This window comes from Pan paniscus, chromosome 2 (assembly GCF_029289425.2).
Source record: "Pan paniscus chromosome 2, NHGRI_mPanPan1-v2.0_pri, whole genome shotgun sequence".
NCBI lineage: Eukaryota > Metazoa > Chordata > Mammalia > Primates > Hominidae > Pan > Pan paniscus.
In genome coordinates, this window is record NC_085926.1 from 45,455,465 (window position 1) to 45,472,410 (window position 16,946).

The 16,946-nt window shown below is 42.2% G+C and overlaps 1 protein-coding gene across 2 annotated transcripts in view; it reads left to right on the forward strand.

The window, feature by feature from the left end:
- Positions 1–16,946, forward strand: part of LARS2 (leucyl-tRNA synthetase 2, mitochondrial) — a 159,883-nt gene that overhangs the window by 102,310 nt on the left and 40,627 nt on the right. For both annotated transcript variants that reach the window (XM_003818489.5, XM_008971820.5), the window contains 3 exons: positions 177–460; positions 4,938–5,036; positions 9,098–9,235. In XM_003818489.5, coding sequence (XP_003818537.1) covers positions 177–460; positions 4,938–5,036; positions 9,098–9,235 — 521 coding nt within the window. The remainder of the gene's footprint in view (positions 1–176; positions 461–4,937; positions 5,037–9,097; positions 9,236–16,946) is intronic.

Here is a 16,946-nt window from a genome sequence, read left to right on the forward strand (position 1 = left end):
AGCAAGGAGCCTACAAAGGCAGAAGCACCTAGGGCTCATGAAAGTCATGACACAGCTCTGCACAGAACTGGTCCCTTGGGAGAGCCACACATAAACATGGCAGGACTGGTGGCAGCATCAGGGTGGTGACTGGTGCTATGCAGAGAGGAGTGAGCTTTCTTTTCTCTCCCTGTCAGTTCACAGGTATGACCCGGCAGGATGCTTTTCTAGCCCTGACTCAGAAAGCCCGGGGGAAGAGAGTGGGTGGAGACGTGACAAGTGATAAACTGAAAGACTGGCTGATTTCACGGCAGCGGTACTGGGGCACACCAATCCCCATTGTCCACTGCCCAGTCTGTGGCCCCACACCTGTGCCCCTGGAGGACTTGCCTGTGACCCTGCCCGACATCGCGTCTTTCACTGGCAAGGGAGGCCCCCCACTGGCCATGGCTTCAGAGTGGGTGAACTGCTCCTGCCCAAGGTAAGGAGCCACATCCCTGCAGCGGTGACTGTGCCTATGGCCCCATACCTGCTAGGGCTTCAGACAGCCTCCTCCCTCCTGGTGCTAACTCTGCTCCCTTTTTCCCTGACTTCCATGAGGCTGGAAAGAACACTGTGGGTCTTTGGGGCCCTTTAAGAGAAGGGTCTGGAATCTGTGGCCCTGCCTCTGCAATGGGCATCCTCCCTTCTCTGAGCTGTTGGAAGCAGCAGTGTCAGTTCAGATCTATCCCAGAAACATCTGATCCTACTGATGGAAAAGCTCTAAATTTTCCTTACAGCTTTGTAAAAAACCACTTTCCTCCATTTTGATATTCCAAAGAGCCACGTGGAGAGGGGAGAAAATGTTCTCTTCTCCACCTTGCAGTTTTCCAATATAGTGACTGTAACAACAGTGGAGATTTTATCATGAGTAGCAGAGTAGTTGCTAAGAGAGCAAGTGTGCTCAGGGCTGCATTCTTTAATATGCTGAAGCACCATGGTTCCTTTCTCCTCATTTTGGAAGTGGGATTATGTTTTTCTGTCTATTCACTGGCATGTCTCAAGCGTGATTTTTAATGATGCTGTCCATATCAGCTAATTAAACAAATAGCAGATACCAAGTTCCAGTATTTTCCTTCTTCTGCGGAGAAGCCATTTTTCTCTGCCTTATAGATCATGATGAGGATGTTTTAAAATAATTTTGTATTCTGCCAGTATAGAGCTGAGTTACTAGGTTGACAATTAGGTAACCACGTAGTGTAATTGGAAGTCTTGAGCTGGGTGTCAGATCAGTGATGGATTCAAGTCCTGGCTCTGCCTCCTAACTAACTGTCTAGCCTTGGGAAAGTCATTTACCTTCTCTGAGCGTGAAATCCCTCATCAGGAACAAAAATAACCCCATTGAAGGGCTTTTCAGAAGACTAGAATTAACACATGTGATCCTGCACAGTGATACCTTCTAGGCCTTCAATAAATAGAAGCTTTACGGCCATCCAGCCAGGGACTTGCCAGCCATCCTCCCAGGTCCTCACTGAGGCAGTTTTGAAATTCAAGGTGGAACTTGGAGGGAGGTATATAGGAAGGCCCAGACCATTTTAGGGTAGAAATGCTGGCTCCAGGAGGAAAATAGCACACCCTCTTTGTTGATAAGCGCTGACAAAGGGCTTCCCTACCAGAGATGTTGGTGGCCTGCATACAGCACAGCAGTTGTGGCCTTATTGATGAGGATAAGGTTTCCTGCTTGGCTGCAGAATTACTGGAGGGCAGAACCTAGGCCTTGGTGTTGGGCAAGGCTCCCTGGATGATCTTTTTTTTTTTTGAGATGGAGTCTCGCTCTGTCGCCCAGGCTGGAGTGCGGTGGCGCAATCTCGGCTCACTGCCAGCTCCACCTCCCGGGTTCACACCATTATCCTGCCTCAGCCTCCCGAGTAGCTGGGACTACAGGTGCCCGCCACCAAGCCCGGCTAATTTTTTGTATTTTTAGTAGAGATGGGGTTTCACCATGTTAGCCAGGATGATCTCCATCTCCTGACCTCGTGTTCTGCCCGCCTAGGCCTCCCAAAGTGCTGGGATTACAGGCATGTGCCACCACGCCCAGCCCCTGGATGATCTTAATGAGCATCCAAGGCTGAGAGCTACTGAGCCAGTGTGGCCGAGCAAGGCAGCCCAGTGGTACAGACTACAGGCACCAGAGCCCACCAGATGTGGATTCCTTACCCTTGAACTACAAGACCTTGGACAAGTTTCTTAACCTCTCTGAATCCTAGTTACTCATCTGAAAAATGGGGATATGAGCAGTATCGGTCTCATAATCCCCAGGACTACTGGGGATTAAATGAGATAATACTTCTGCAGTACTTGGCTCAGTTCCTACTACCCAGTATTATTATCATTACTATTGGAGCTAATCCTGATAACATTATCACCATTATCTATCACTTCTATCCCTCCTGCTTGCCACGTAGCTTCTTCCTTATCATCTAGTTTTTAGTATCAGCAATAAAACATGTTAGTTGCCTTCAAGTCCAACAAGACCATTAAAAAGGAAATCAGCATGGCAAATGTTAGCCAGCTGTTATTCCTTTTATAAATTGAGCCCGCATTTTCTCCCTCACTTGGACCTCACTTGCACAAGGTAAGTGAGGAAGACGAAGTAATCTTTATTTTCTAATTATTTCCCAAAATAGTGTCTGTGTTCTGGTTGATTGCTCTCCAAATAAAAAGACCTGGCTTTAATTTAGAGGCGCACTGTTGAGATCAGCTTCTTAGAGCAGCCCTGGGTGGTAGGAAGCTGGATTCCCCGAGGGCTCTCTCTGAAAAGCTTCTACTCTTAGAGACCACCACTGTTCTCATTGGGAGGTCCCCTGATTAAAATGCAGGGGGTCCCAAAGCCCTGCCAGATCTAGGGCGCCCATGCTCTCTGCTCAGCCACTGCATTTAACCAGCTGACGAGGGAGCTGGAGGACTATGTGGGGGACTGGCCATTTCCTTGGGTAATATTTGTAAAGCTGGTATGAACTACTTCACAAATGGAAGACAGAAATACAACCCTTCTTTTATTCTTAAATTAAAAATACACTCAAGCCCATACATGCTAAATTAGCAGAAGATTTATCAGTTCCTCCTGGGATTCCTCATCCCTTCTCCCCAAATTCTCCAATAACACCCAAAGACTTACACTGCCCAAAGCGCAATATTTGGAGGGGTGATGAGCTTCACATCCATGCCTTAGAAGGGAGAGCCTGCTATGGCTTCCCACTGCCACAGAAGGCCCTGTTGATAGCTGGTCCTACCCATCAGACAGAAGGTGCTGATTCTCTGCTGATCCAGGCCTTGAGGAGTCTCCAAGGCAGCTAATCCCCGTCCTGTGCTAGGCTTGACTAAGAGCACCTTCTTTTGAGTTCCTAGGTAGTGTGGCTTTTGGCACCTGGTTCCTTCAGTCCCACAGGCCCACAACTCTAGGAATGTTCTTAAGAATGAGTGTAGCAGCTGGGCATGATGGCTCATGCCTGTGATCCCAGCACTTTGGGAGGCTGAGGCAGGCGGATCACTTGAGGTCAAGAGTTCGAGACCAGCCTGGCCAACATGGTGAAACCCTATCTCTACTAAAAATACAAAAATTAGCCGGGCATCATGGCATGCGCCTGTAATCCCAGTTACTGAGGAGGCTGAGGCAGGAGAATTGCTTGAGCCCAGGAGGCAGAGGTTGCAGTGAGCTGAGATCGAGCCACTGCACTCCAGCCCAGGTGACAGAGCCAGACTCCATCTCAAAATAAAAATAATGAGTGTAACACTTGGGCCCTTGTGAGACCTTGGTCCTGCTGGACATGTCTGTCCCTAGGACAGGGATTCCTTTTTCTATGCAACCCTTCACATATCAAGGATCTCACTTTATTCTCTGTCTTGAACACCAGGGCTTTCTTCACTCTTCCATAAGGAACCTACCTTTAGGCAGTGGTCTGGTGGTAGATATGTAATTAGCTTTGGAGGGGGGTCCTGATTTCTAGCATTTGCCAATTTCCGTGATGTACATACTCCCATCAGGGCCAGTTTCAAGCTACCAACTTGCCATCTTTTGTCACAGTGTTGTGAAGAGATGCCCCAATTGATTCTTACAGGCTGGCATGAGCTGGAGCAACCATTGCCTTTGGGGCTTCCAAGTTGGTTTGTCTTCCTCGAGTCATCCTGGTAGATTTCTGCACCTGTCACCCCAGAACAGAAGTAGAAGAAAAATCCAAGTTGATTTTCCACACATCTCCCTATATTTGGTTCTCATTTGTCTTCATGCATTGATTGGCTTCATAAGCATCATAAAGTAGGCATTGGCGAAAGCAATCTTGACATGCCTGGAACAGAAGTTAAGGCACAAAAGAGATACCTAATCCTGTCTTGTCCTTTTGGATGGTGAGGCTTTCTACCAGGTTAAATTCAGAGAAGTGGAAAATAAGGCTTTTAATTGTTGAAAATTGAAACTTTTATTTGTAAATAAATTTCTTTAAAACATCACATACTATACAATATAAAAAGAGAGCTTTCCCTGAATTGTCTTTTCATATGTGGCTTTATTCTTTTTTTTTTTTTTTGAGACAGAGTCTTGCTGTGTCACCAGGGTGGAGTGCAATGGCACGATCTTGGCTCACTGCAACCTCCACCTCCCGGGTTCAAGCCATTCTCCTACCTCAGCCTCCCAAGTAGCTGGGACTACAGGCACACGCCATGACGCCCAGCTAATTTTTCGTATTTTTAGTAGAGATGGGGTTTCACCATGTTGGCCAGTATGGTCTCGATCTTTTGACCTCATGATCCACCCACCTCAGCCTCCCAAAGTGCTGGGATTACAAGCGTGAGCCACCACACCCAGCCTGTGGCTTTATTCTTATGACATTTTCAATTCATACTTATAGCTCTCTCAAAAGCTGATGGAAAACTGCATTAAAATTTAAAAAGAAACCAATTGATGAATTTCATTTCTTTCTTAGGTGCAAGGGAGCAGCCAAGAGAGAGACAGACACGATGGATACCTTTGTTGATTCTGCTTGGTACTACTTCAGATACACTGACCCTCATAATCCACACAGGTAAAACGTCCCTGCTGATGTCTTTGAGCATTTGTCAGTGTGGCTCCTCCTAGAAGCAAAGACCAAGATGGAATTAGACATGCAAGAGATTTCTTGGAGGGAAATGCCTGTGCAGATTAAAGGGGAGAAGAGGAGGAGTGGGCAGAGAGTGCTCTTAGACCACGATGGAGCTGTGACAGGTGTGAAAGGAGAAGGGAAAGGAAGGAGGATCAGGTGGAGGAGCCTCAGCCCACAGCACAACTCTGAGAAAGCCTCGACCTGGCCAGTGGGAAGGCCCAAGCAAAGCTTGTCCATTAGAGTCTTACAGTCAGGCTAAAATGGCTCTGCTCCAGCCCCTCCCTCTACTCTCCTGGGAGCAGCCTGGGAGAGCAACATGGGCTGGCAGGAACACACCAGAGTGGGTCCACAGATGCAGCAGCTGGAAGCTGTCAGTCAACTGTGCACCTCGGAACAGGCTCTCTTAAAGGGAGAGTGCTACATCATTAAGTTAGATTATTCACAGCCAAGTAAATCCCAAGTACAACACAAATACAAAATGGAAAAAGAAGGAAATGCTACTGTGATACCCTCCTTGCAGTGAACTGCATTTGTATGATTGTAAAGATGTAATGTTATTTATTTAACTGAAAAGAATAATGTAACTCTACAGAGAAGGTAGCAGGTAGGGAGGGTGAGACAGCTAAGAAGCCTCACCTCTTACCACATAGTAGATCATTTCCTAAATTGATAAATCAATAAAGAGTATAAACATGTTTTTTTTTTTCAATAATTGCTGGGAGAAACAACCAAAAGAATTAAAAGTGGCTAAGAGACAGCCCTGAGGCAAGGAAAGAATTGGGGCTGGAGACCACTGTTTTTCATTGTAAATCTTTCAGTACCATTTTGATTTTTAAGCTGTATTCATGTGTTTATTTGAACCCCGCCCCCCCCCCCCAAAAAAAAGAAACAAATTAAGGAAAAGAGAGCAGTAGGTAGCCTTATAAAGAGAGAGAATGAGAACCGAAAGAAACTCTTCCAGAGCCCAGGAAAAAACACAGCATTGTGCTTAAAAGGGCCTTGCCTAATTGCTCTTGTCCATGGCAGAAACATTCTGGAACCCTGTTGCCTACATATAAAATATGCCTCCCTATTCTTCGTGGTTCTAAAATAATATCTTTCTAGTGAGACAGATACTCCTGCCCTCACCCTGCCAGAATTTCAACCTGCAGTGTTGTGATTCTGTAATTTGAGTTCATATCAGATATAAGGGGGATCCTTGTCAGGCATGGTGGCTCACGCCTGTAATTCCAGCGCTTTGGGAGGCCGAGGCAGGCTGATCACCTGAGGTCAGGAGTTGGAGACCAGCCTGACTAACATGGCAAAACCCCAACTCTACCAAAAATACAAAAATTAGCTGGACACGGTGGCACACACCTGTAATCCCAGCTACTCAGGAGTCTGAGACAGGAGAATCGCTTGAACCCGGGAGGCAGAGGTTGCAGTGAGCTGAGCTCGCGCCACTGCACTCCAGCCTGGGCAACAAAGTGAGACTTCCTCTCAAAAAAAAAAGAGAAAAAAAAGAAATGAGGGGGATCCTGAGTGAAAGACACCCTGCAAAGGCAGGAAGGGTGCAAGGCGACGACTGTGGCTGGGAACCACCAGCATGGCCTTCTCTGGCCCACAGAGGGGCTCCCCTTCAGGGCCTTCCCTCTATAAGGGGCCATTGGTGCATTTCATGTAGTAACAACTGGCTTAGAATGCAAGTGAGGTCAGGCTCTTTCCTTTCTCAGAGTGCTTCAAAGGAAAGCCTTCACACAGATGAGAGAGACCTCAAGTTACCGTGGCGGGAGAGACATCCTGAGACCGTCACAGCCCCCAGTTTGTGAACAGCAGTGAGCACTTCATTTCCCTCATGACACGCTGTAGTTAGCTTCAGCCCCAGCGCGAGTTCTTCCTGGGGTGGTTTCCTGAGTGGATCATAAATCTGAGCTGTAGCTACTTTCAACATTTCACTCCTTAATATATCCCAAACTTGTTTTCCGGCCAAATACCATCCTTCACTTTCCTTTCTTTTCTGTCGCCTGGATTGGCAGTTGAATTTCTTTAGGGAACTATTTTTCACGAAGAAAAAAAGTGTTTTTTAAAAATTTTATCAGAATTCTGGTACAGTGACTGGAGAACACCAAACTATATTAAGATGCAAATATGTGGTGGTAGCCAGGCTCTTTTTTCTAGCCTCAAAGCTGAAGCCAGCCAAGTCTATCCTGGGGAAAAAGGTGGCTTGAGGTGTCAGGGAACCAATTCACAAATATTCGAAGTCCTCCAAAGGCAAAGGTTTGCTTGATTGGCTGACCTCAAGGGACGGCATTACCTTGGCAACACAGAGGTCTGTCGCCAGCCAGTCCTGCCCCTCCCACCGAAGGTCCCAGCCAGAAAATGGAAATGACATTTCCTTTCCTCTCCAGTGTCCATTAGGACCCAAGAGTATGAGAAAGTCTTTCTATTAGTATCTGTTAGGTGAGAGTTATTGGGCTATTATATGACAATTCACCTTAAATATGCTGCATCGCATTCAGTAAGCAATATACAGTCTCTTGCTGAGTATATTTTCAGACTGCTTTAAAAAATAAAATCAAATTTCTATTTTAAAATAAACATTTACAGCTGGGGCACAGTGGCTCACATGTGTAATCCCATAACTTGGGGAGGCCGAGGCAGGAATATCACTTGAGGCCAGGAGTTCAAGACCAGCTGGGCTGAACGTAGCAAGACCTCGTCTCCACAAAAAATGTTTTAAAAAAATTAACTGATGGCCAGGTGCAGTGGCTCACACCTGTAGTCCCAGCACTTTGGGAGGCCGAGTTAGGCAGATCACCTGAGGTCAGAAGTTCAAGACCAGCCTGGCTAACATGGCAAAACCCCATCTCTACTAAAAATATAAAAATTAGCTTGGTGTGGTGGCAGGCACCTGTAATCCCAGCTACTCAGGAGGCTGAGGCACAAGAATAGCTTGAACCCTGGAGGTGGAGGTTGCAGTGAGCCGAGATCACGCCCCTGCAACCCAGCCTGGGTGACAGAGCGAGACTCCGTCTCAAAAAGAAAATAAAAAAAAAAAAAAGAAAAAATTAGCTGGGCATAGTGGTGTGTGTCTGTAGTCCTAGATACTTGGGAGGTTGAGGCTGGAAGATCGCTTGAGCCCAGGAGTTGGAGGCTGCAGTGAACTATGATTGTGCCACTGCGCTCCAGCGTGGGTGACCAAGCAAGACCCTATCTTTAATAAAGAAAAAAAAGTTTTTTAATGTGAAAATAATAAATAAACATTTAGTATCTGCATGTTAATCTTCATTGTAAATACCACATTGCCCTCTATTGGTAGGAACTCTGACATCTCAATTGTGTAATCATAATAATAAAAATTAAAGTGAATCTAGATATTCAAGGTGCATTGTAGCAAGATGCCTTTTTTTGCTGGTATGTTTTCCTCTTGTCCTCATTTTATATGCAAATTGCTTTTGTTGAAATATGTCAGTAATATCTTCTGTAACCATTTTTATAATTTCATAAATTAACACTTACCTGACTTTTTTCTTTTTTATTATATAAGCTTTTCTCATATATATATTTTTGTTTGTTTGTTTGTTTGTCTGTTTTGTTTTTGAGACAGAGTCTCACCCTGTTGCCCAGGCTGGAGTGCAATGGCACGATCTTGGCTCACTGCAACCTCTACCTCCCGGGTTCAAGTGATTCTCCTGCCTCAGCCTCCTGAGTAGTTGGGATTACAGGTGCCCACCACTACAACTGGCTAATTTTTGTATTTTTAGTAGAGATGGGGTTTCGCCATGTTGGGCAGGCTGGTCTCGAACTCCTGACCTCAGGTGAGCCACCTGCCTCGGCCTCCCAAAGTGCTGGGATGACAGGCATGAGCCACCGCGCCTGGCCTTCTCTTATATTTTAAAAAGAAAATCATTGTTATTCCCTGATACAGTTCATTTCAGGGCATATGCATATTACAATAGGCCGGTTTAATTTACACAATTGTGGCAAAGCAGGTTTTTAAAAATGCCTCCATCTCTTTTTTACAGCCCTTTTAACACAGCAGTGGCCGATTACTGGATGCCTGTGGATTTGTACATTGGAGGGAAAGAACATGCCGTCATGCACTTGTTCTATGCAAGATTCTTTAGTCATTTTTGCCATGATCAAAAAATGGTTAAACATAGGTAAGCACTTATACTGCTTTGCAAAATAATTGAGTTCCATGAATAGCAACTTTAAGCAGGTGTCAGTTCTTCTGAAGCAAGGTAAATGCATGTAGAATACTAGTTTTCTAGTATGCTTTAGAGGTTGTCAACCTTAACCATTTGAGGTCCATTTATATTGCGTAATCAGTTCTGGCATGTGATGTTGCATGCTTGCATAGAACCTAGCCTTCAGTGCTTCTCTGTTTAACTGAGTTAAGTAATTAAGAATTGTACCTGTGAGGCAGGGAGGAGTGGCCCATAGTGTTTTATAGCATCTCATGTGAGGTCATGCTTATCACCCAGTCCTTCCATGTCAGCTCTTGTTCCTAAGCTTGGCTGAATCCCACCTTGATGCATCCCTCTAAAAAATGTATAGAGTGGATTTGAAATAGAGAATCACATTGTAAAAACATCAGTAAATTCTTTTCCTGTTGGCCTATTGTAACCCTTTCCTCATAATGTTCAGAAAAATGTGTGTGTACTTTTCCCCATGAAACATATCATATATAAAAATTACATATTTAATGTATTTAAAGAATGGTACAACACATTAAATATGTAACTTTTATTTATGAACATACATGCCCCACTCCTCAGTTTAAGAAACAGAGTATTTCAGGTACCTTAGAATCCCCAAGGTGCCCCCTCCAATTGTGTATCACTCTTCTATGCCCACCACCTCGCCCCTAGCTAATACCGATCCCAGATTTTTAATTCCTCACTTTCTTGCTTTTCTTTAAAAATGTATCATTTGTGCATGTATTTTTAAACTATATATTGTCTGGTTTTCCTGTGTTTGAACTTTACATAGGTAGAATTATATTTCAGGTATTCTGTCTTGCTTTCCTCACTCAACAGTTTTTTGAGATTCAGCAGTGCTGACGGATGAAGTTATATTTCATTCCTGTTTCACTGCTGCATGATATTCCATTATATGGAATGAAACTTCCAAAAAAGAACTCAGTTTATGTATCATACCACCATTAATGGTGGTTGGAGTGTTTTGTGCAATTATGAACAAAACTGCTATGAACCTTCTTGCACGTGGTTCCTGACATATGCGTCACCATTTCTTTAAAATGTGTACCTAAGAGTAGAATGGCTCGATTGTAGGATACGCACATGTTCAGCTGTCTTGAGAAACACCAAACTGTTTTCCATAGTGATTACCTAAGCCTATACTCCCACTAGTAGAAATGAGGGTTCCGATCACTCTACATCGTCATCAACATTTTGTACTTTCCAACTTTTAAATTTCACCAAACCAGTGGGTATATAATGGGTCATGTTGTGAGTTAAATTTGAATTTCAAGACACCGATTTTTTTTTTAATTTTTTAATTTTTAATTTTTGCAGGTACATAGTAGGTGTGTATTTATGGGGTACATGAGATATTTTGGTACGGGCATGCAATGCATAGTAATCACATCATGGAAAGTTGGGTATCCATTCCTTCAAGCATTTATCCTTTGTGTTACAAACAATCCAATTATACTCTTTTAGTTATTTTTAAATGTTTAATTAAGTTATTGTTGACTATAGTTGATTTCTTAATGAAGTTTATCATGTTTCATAGGTTTATGAATCTCTGTGATCAAATCCCTGTTTGTATCCTATGCTTTTATTTTTTCTAGATCATTTCTCTTTTATTGATTTGTAAGGGGTTCTTTAAATATTCTTGATACTAATCCTTTTTCAGCTATATGTATCGCAAGTAGTTTTTTCTAGTTCTTGGCTTGTCTTGTTTTTATGGCATCTTTTGATGAACAGAAACTCTTAATTTAATGTAGTAAAAATTAATAATCTTTCCTTTATGGCTACTGCTTTCGGTGTGTCAGTACTGTTAATGGAATAGTCCATCCTTTTCCCCACTGATCTGTAGTGCCCTCTCCATCATAAATCAAGTTGTCATATATTCCAGGGCTTATTGATAGGATCTTTATTCTGGGACTACAGGCGCCCACCAGCACGCCCAGCTAATTTTTGTATTTTTAGTAGAGATGGAGTTTTCACCATGATGGTCAGGCTGGTCTCAAACTTCTGACCTCAAGTAATCTGCCTGCCTCGGCCTCCCGAAGTGCTGGGATTACAGGCATGAGCCACTGTGCCCAGCCAATTTCTTTATAGCTATCTTCCAGTTTCTAATTGTCTCTCTGTCTCTATCTGCTGATTAACCCATTCTTTGAGTTTTTTTTATTTTAATTATTCTTCATTTCTAGAAGTTCTAGGTTTTTAAATTTTCCTTTGTGGTTTTTATAGTATTTTCATGCTATCTTTTAAGCCTTTATTTTCTAAAATAGATTAAACATACTATTTTATATTATCTGATAATTCTTTATCTAATGTCATTATGGGTCTGTTTAGTCATTTGTTGTTTCTGCTGTTCTCACTCATGATGCCTAGTTCTTTGGGGGATGGGGTGCAAGGGGTGTTTTAACTGACCTTATATTTCTTGAACCATTTTTTTTTTTATAGGAACTCTTTGGAACCTCTCTGCTAGAGGTGATTTTGTGTTAGCTTCTCCCTGTTGCCTGGAGATGCTACCAATCCAAGATCACTTTAAACTGAATTTTCTGCTTGAGGTTTTTAGGACCATATAGGTAATATGAATACAGTCCCAAACCCACATGAGGGTCAACTTCTGCCTACAGATTCTCAGGAGAAATACTTTTCTTTCCTCCTACACATCACCATGGTCAAGATAGGCAAGTTTCCTTGTTTGTCTCTTCTAACCACAGGTTTATTTCTAGTTCATTGATGATTTCTGGTTCATTGACGATTCCTGCCTTGTTTGAGATCTTCTTCTAGACTCCCAAGGTTGCGTAGGCTTTAGGTTTGGTGTCCCATCTTTTGTGTACCATGCCATGCACAAACATTTATGATCACAGGGGTTCTATAGCTATGCCCAGGGTGGAAGCTGGCTTCAGTAACTGTGTTTTCCTAAGTTGGGTTTGGTTTGGTTTTGCCAGCTCAAATGTATTTTATACTCCAACTGACTTTTTCACTTGTTTTTCATCAGGACAATAATTCAGGCTCTCTTGTCTGCTGTATTACCAGAAGCATAATTGCTGGATTTTTTTTTTCAGTTGTTGTTATGTTGTTTTTCTGTTTGTTTGTTTACTACAATATCCTTCAGAATATTTTTTAACTACAGAGAAGGAAAGGGGGGAAATATCTGATTATTTCCCTATCCAGATAACCCATGTTGACAATTTAAAAAAAAGTAATACATGTCTAAACCATTTTGTAACTACACAGAAAGTGAACATTGTTGTCTCCCTCCCTGCACGCCACTCTTTGGCCCTTTCCTCGACTTTTAGGTTTCTTTTTATTTCTGCCAGGAAAATATTTTGCCTATCCCCACGTGTGTTTTTATTGATATACTCATTTTAAATGTTGCTTATATTGCATACATGTCCTTTGCTTCTTTGACCTAATAATGTAGCTTGGTGGTCTTTCCATATCAGCACAAACAGATATCACATTCTTTTTAATGTAGGCATAGTATTCCCTCATGGATATACCATAATTTATGTAAGCGGTCACCTATTCTTCCAATTACTATTTTTTTTTTAAGTCCAGTGATCCTCTTTATTGATACGCTTAGCAAATAATTGGGAGCATATATGTAGGCTCAAGTCCTAACACTGGGGAATTCTGGGTCAAAAAATATGTGTCTTTAAAATTTTGATAGATAGAAAAATATTAACTTTAAAACTTTTGAAATGCAGACAGAAACCCATTTTCATTACAATGAAGCACATTGAAAGCTCCTTCCCTTCACTTAACCCTCGGACCAGATGGCTGACTCTGCACATGCATGCATGGATTAAAAGAAGTCTACTGTACAGAAAATTAATTTAGGGTCTAAATTAAATGCTTAAAATAAATTTATTCTCATCAGCCCCAGAGACCTTCATGTATAAAAATAAACTGGTCTGCATCAGAAGGACACTAAAAACATTAACAGCATTACTCCTCACATAAACAAATTTGTTAAAGTGTTTGTACTTTAGGTTCTAGAATTTACCAGTTCTGCTTTGCATTTCTTATGTCTGGAAACTAATTTACCTAACTAGATAAAGATTGTCATTGATAAGGGGAATTGTGTCCTGTTACTGTCATGGTCTCACAGATATTACACATTTTTAGTGTTTTTTTTGTTTTGTTTTGTTTTTTTAAGAAATTGAGTTTAGATTGGATGTGATGGCTCACACCTGTAATCCCAGCACTTTGGGAGGCCAAGGCGGGTAGATTGCTTGAGGTCAGGAGTTCGAGACCAGCCTGGCCAACATGGTGAAACCCCATCTCTACTAAAAATACAAGAATTAGCCGAGCATGGTGGCATGCGCCTGTAGCCCCCAGCTACTAGGGAGGCTGAGGCACGAGAATTGCTTGAACCTGGGAGGCGGAGGCTGCACTGAGCCAAGATCGTGCCACTGCACTCCAGCTTGGGCAACAGAACAAGACTCTGTCTAAAAATTAAAAAAAAAAAGCAAAGCAAAGAAAAAGAAATTGAGTTTAATCCCTTGAAACAAACAGATAGAAGTTTATATTCTTCAAAGGAAATGTTCTCCAGTTCATGCAGTTGTGCACACCTATGTTCTTAGCTACTCCAGAAGCTGAGATTGAGGCTGAGGCAGGAAGATTACTTGAGCCCAGGAACTTGATTCCAGCCTGGGCAACATAGCAATACCCTGTTTCTAAAACAAAACAAGAAACAAAGGAAATATCCTCCATGGGCTAGGGAGAATTGATTCAAACTTAAGTTAAAAACCAAATACAACTTGAGAAACATCTCAGGCCAGGCGTGGTGGTTCACGCTTATAATCCCAGCACTTTGTGAGACCAAGGTGGAAGGATCACTTTAGGCCAGGAGTTTGAGACCAGCCTAGGCAACATAGTGAGACTCCATCTGTTAAAAAAAAAAAAAAAAAAAAAAAATAATGAGCCAGGTGTGGTGGTGCACACTTGTAGTCCCAGCTACTTGGGAGTCTGAGGCAGCAGAATTACTTGAGTCCAGGAGTTCAAGGCTGCAGTGAGCCATGATTGCCACTGCACTCTAGCCTATGCAACAAAGTAAGACACTGTCTACAAAAAAAAGTTGGGGGAATAGCTCCTTCTTATGTAGGTCTGGAAACAAAGACCATATGTAAGTGATTTCTAGCTCCTTAACAGTAGAGCATATTTCTGCCAGTTTCTGAATGATTTTTTATGGAAGTACTCAATCAGTAAATTATTCAATGGCCAAGTATCCTAAGGTATAGGACAGGGTCTGGCTATTTTTATGACTTATTTACAATAGTTTAAGACTATATTCAAGCAGGAAAAAGGGTTTGCTGCATGCTGATGTAATTTTAAAATGCAGTTTCAAATATGACTTTGTTTTTACTCAAATGCATTGCCAATTTGCAGATCCTCCAGGTAACACCTGGATTTTGCTTTACCATCAACATTAAGGAACAACTATATGGTGTAAATTGAAATAGACCTATGGAGTTTTGTTTTTTTGAATCTGTTTTTAAATTCTGTTCAAGATTCTGTTCCATGCTTTCCTCCTCCAAAAGAGGCTTATTTTAAGTACTGAAAAGGCTGACCTTTGAGGAAGGTACAGAAAGTCATCTTAACTGTTACTCAGTGCTGCTGTCAGCATTACTCTTGTTGGATCACATCAGGGCAGCAACAGCCTCTGAAAACTCTCCCGGTGCATTACCTCTTTCTTAGAGGTGTTTTGGTAAACCAGTCAGCCACACATGAAATGAAAATCACCCACTTTCTGAGATGAGTAATTTGGAATTCTACAGTCAGAATTTTTGAGAGCCTCCAAACAACTTTATCAAGCTGGGCTGGGAGGAAAAATTGAGACCTGTCAACCACATGTGTATTTCTGAAATCTGTATAAATCAGGATTTCCTAGTCTAGTTCTGTATTCCTTTTGATTAGCATTGTAATTTCAGGAGGCTATTTGAGACGATAGTACAGCTATTCCATTTTAGTTTAACATTTCTGAGCCCCTCAGCCCTTGTCTCAAGTAGCAGCTCTGAAACAGGAATCCAGAGACCTCTGTCCATGTTCAGTGGTGCCCCTGATTAGCTGTGTGGACAAGAAGCTGAACTCCTTTGGGTCTCAGTGGCCTCATATGTTAGGAACTCATTTATCTCTGAGCACTCTTTTCACTCTGATTCTAATTTCTTCAAATACAGACAGCAAAGGTTTATGTATATCTAATCATCTTTCCTGTTTTGTAAGAGTTGTGGACATTTTTTTCATCACCTGCACATTTAGGCTTGCAGTTTGAACTTTAAGGTCTCCTTACCATACGTAAGAGGCTGGCCTCCAAGTTAAGTGTGCCACCACACAGGACAGCAGGTGCCTTAGTTGTGTAATCTGAAATACCAAGTTAATGATTAACCAGGAATTAATGTAAGCAGGAAACCTACAAAAGAAGATATCCAAATGATTAATAAACATTTTATCACACTATAAAATAATAAACATCTTACACTGTAAAATGTTTCCGTCCCAGCACGATGGCTCACACCTGTAATCCCAACACTTTGGGATGCCAAGACAGGAAGATCATTTGAGTGCAGGGGTTCGAGACCAGCCTGGGCAACACAGCAAGACCCCATTTCTATGATTTAAAAAAAAAAAATTTCCCTCACTGGCAAATATAAATTATTCAGCAGTGAGATGCCATCTTCCATGTAGTAAGGAAGCTAGCATAAGAGCAGCTCTCATATATTGCAGGAAGTAGCTTGGAACAATCTTTCTGAAAAGCAGTTTGGCAATACATAGCGAGAGCCTTAAAACTATTCATTTTTGGATGCACTAATTGCACTGCTAAAAATCTATCCTAAGGAAATAATCAGAAATGCAAACTTATGCACCAAGATGTTCATGTAAGTGTTATTTCAAGTAGCTAAAAATTTGGATACAATCTAAATGCCCCAAAATGCTGAGACAGGGTAAATAAAGTATAACCCATCTACGTGGAGCACACTTATACAACACTTTCAATTAAATTACAAAGAATGTTTAATAACATGGAGAAATTCATCTGAAGTAATGAGAAATAGAAAAAGCAAGATACAGCTTGGTTATCTTTGTCTTTATATATACAAGCACATATATACACATACTCAAAGCAAGAGAAAAGACTAGAAAAACTCATGCCAACATGTTAACACTAGCTATCTCTGGGTGGTGAGCCCAATATACTTCTGATTTTTTCCAGATTTTTTACAATGATTGTGTAACTTTGTCATTTACAGTATCGTATATATTCCAAAGAAGGAAAATATGCTGAGCCTCCTGCTGTGGTTGTGGGTGTGGGGTAGGATCAGCTTTCAGTTTCCCTCCTTCTGGTGGTTAGCACCAGGTTGAAAGAGAGGGGGCACATTAGAGCGTGGGAACATGTCGTGGCCCATCTTCACTGAATGAGATCAGGAAGCCTTTTCTCTCCCTTTGTGGGAGACCGCTGTAAACATGGAATCTTGTCACTTTTTGTTGTAGCTCTGTAATGCAACTTAGACACTAAATTCCCCAAACTGAATTTCTCCCTTCAGTTTGGAATCAACAGAAAGTGGTGGCTGTCAGAAGCAAGCAGCTGCTCAGGGAGCTCCCATGAGAAGGGCAGGCCGCCTGCTGACCGTGGAGAGCACAGCAAGCCCCTATCCACAGAGCTTTC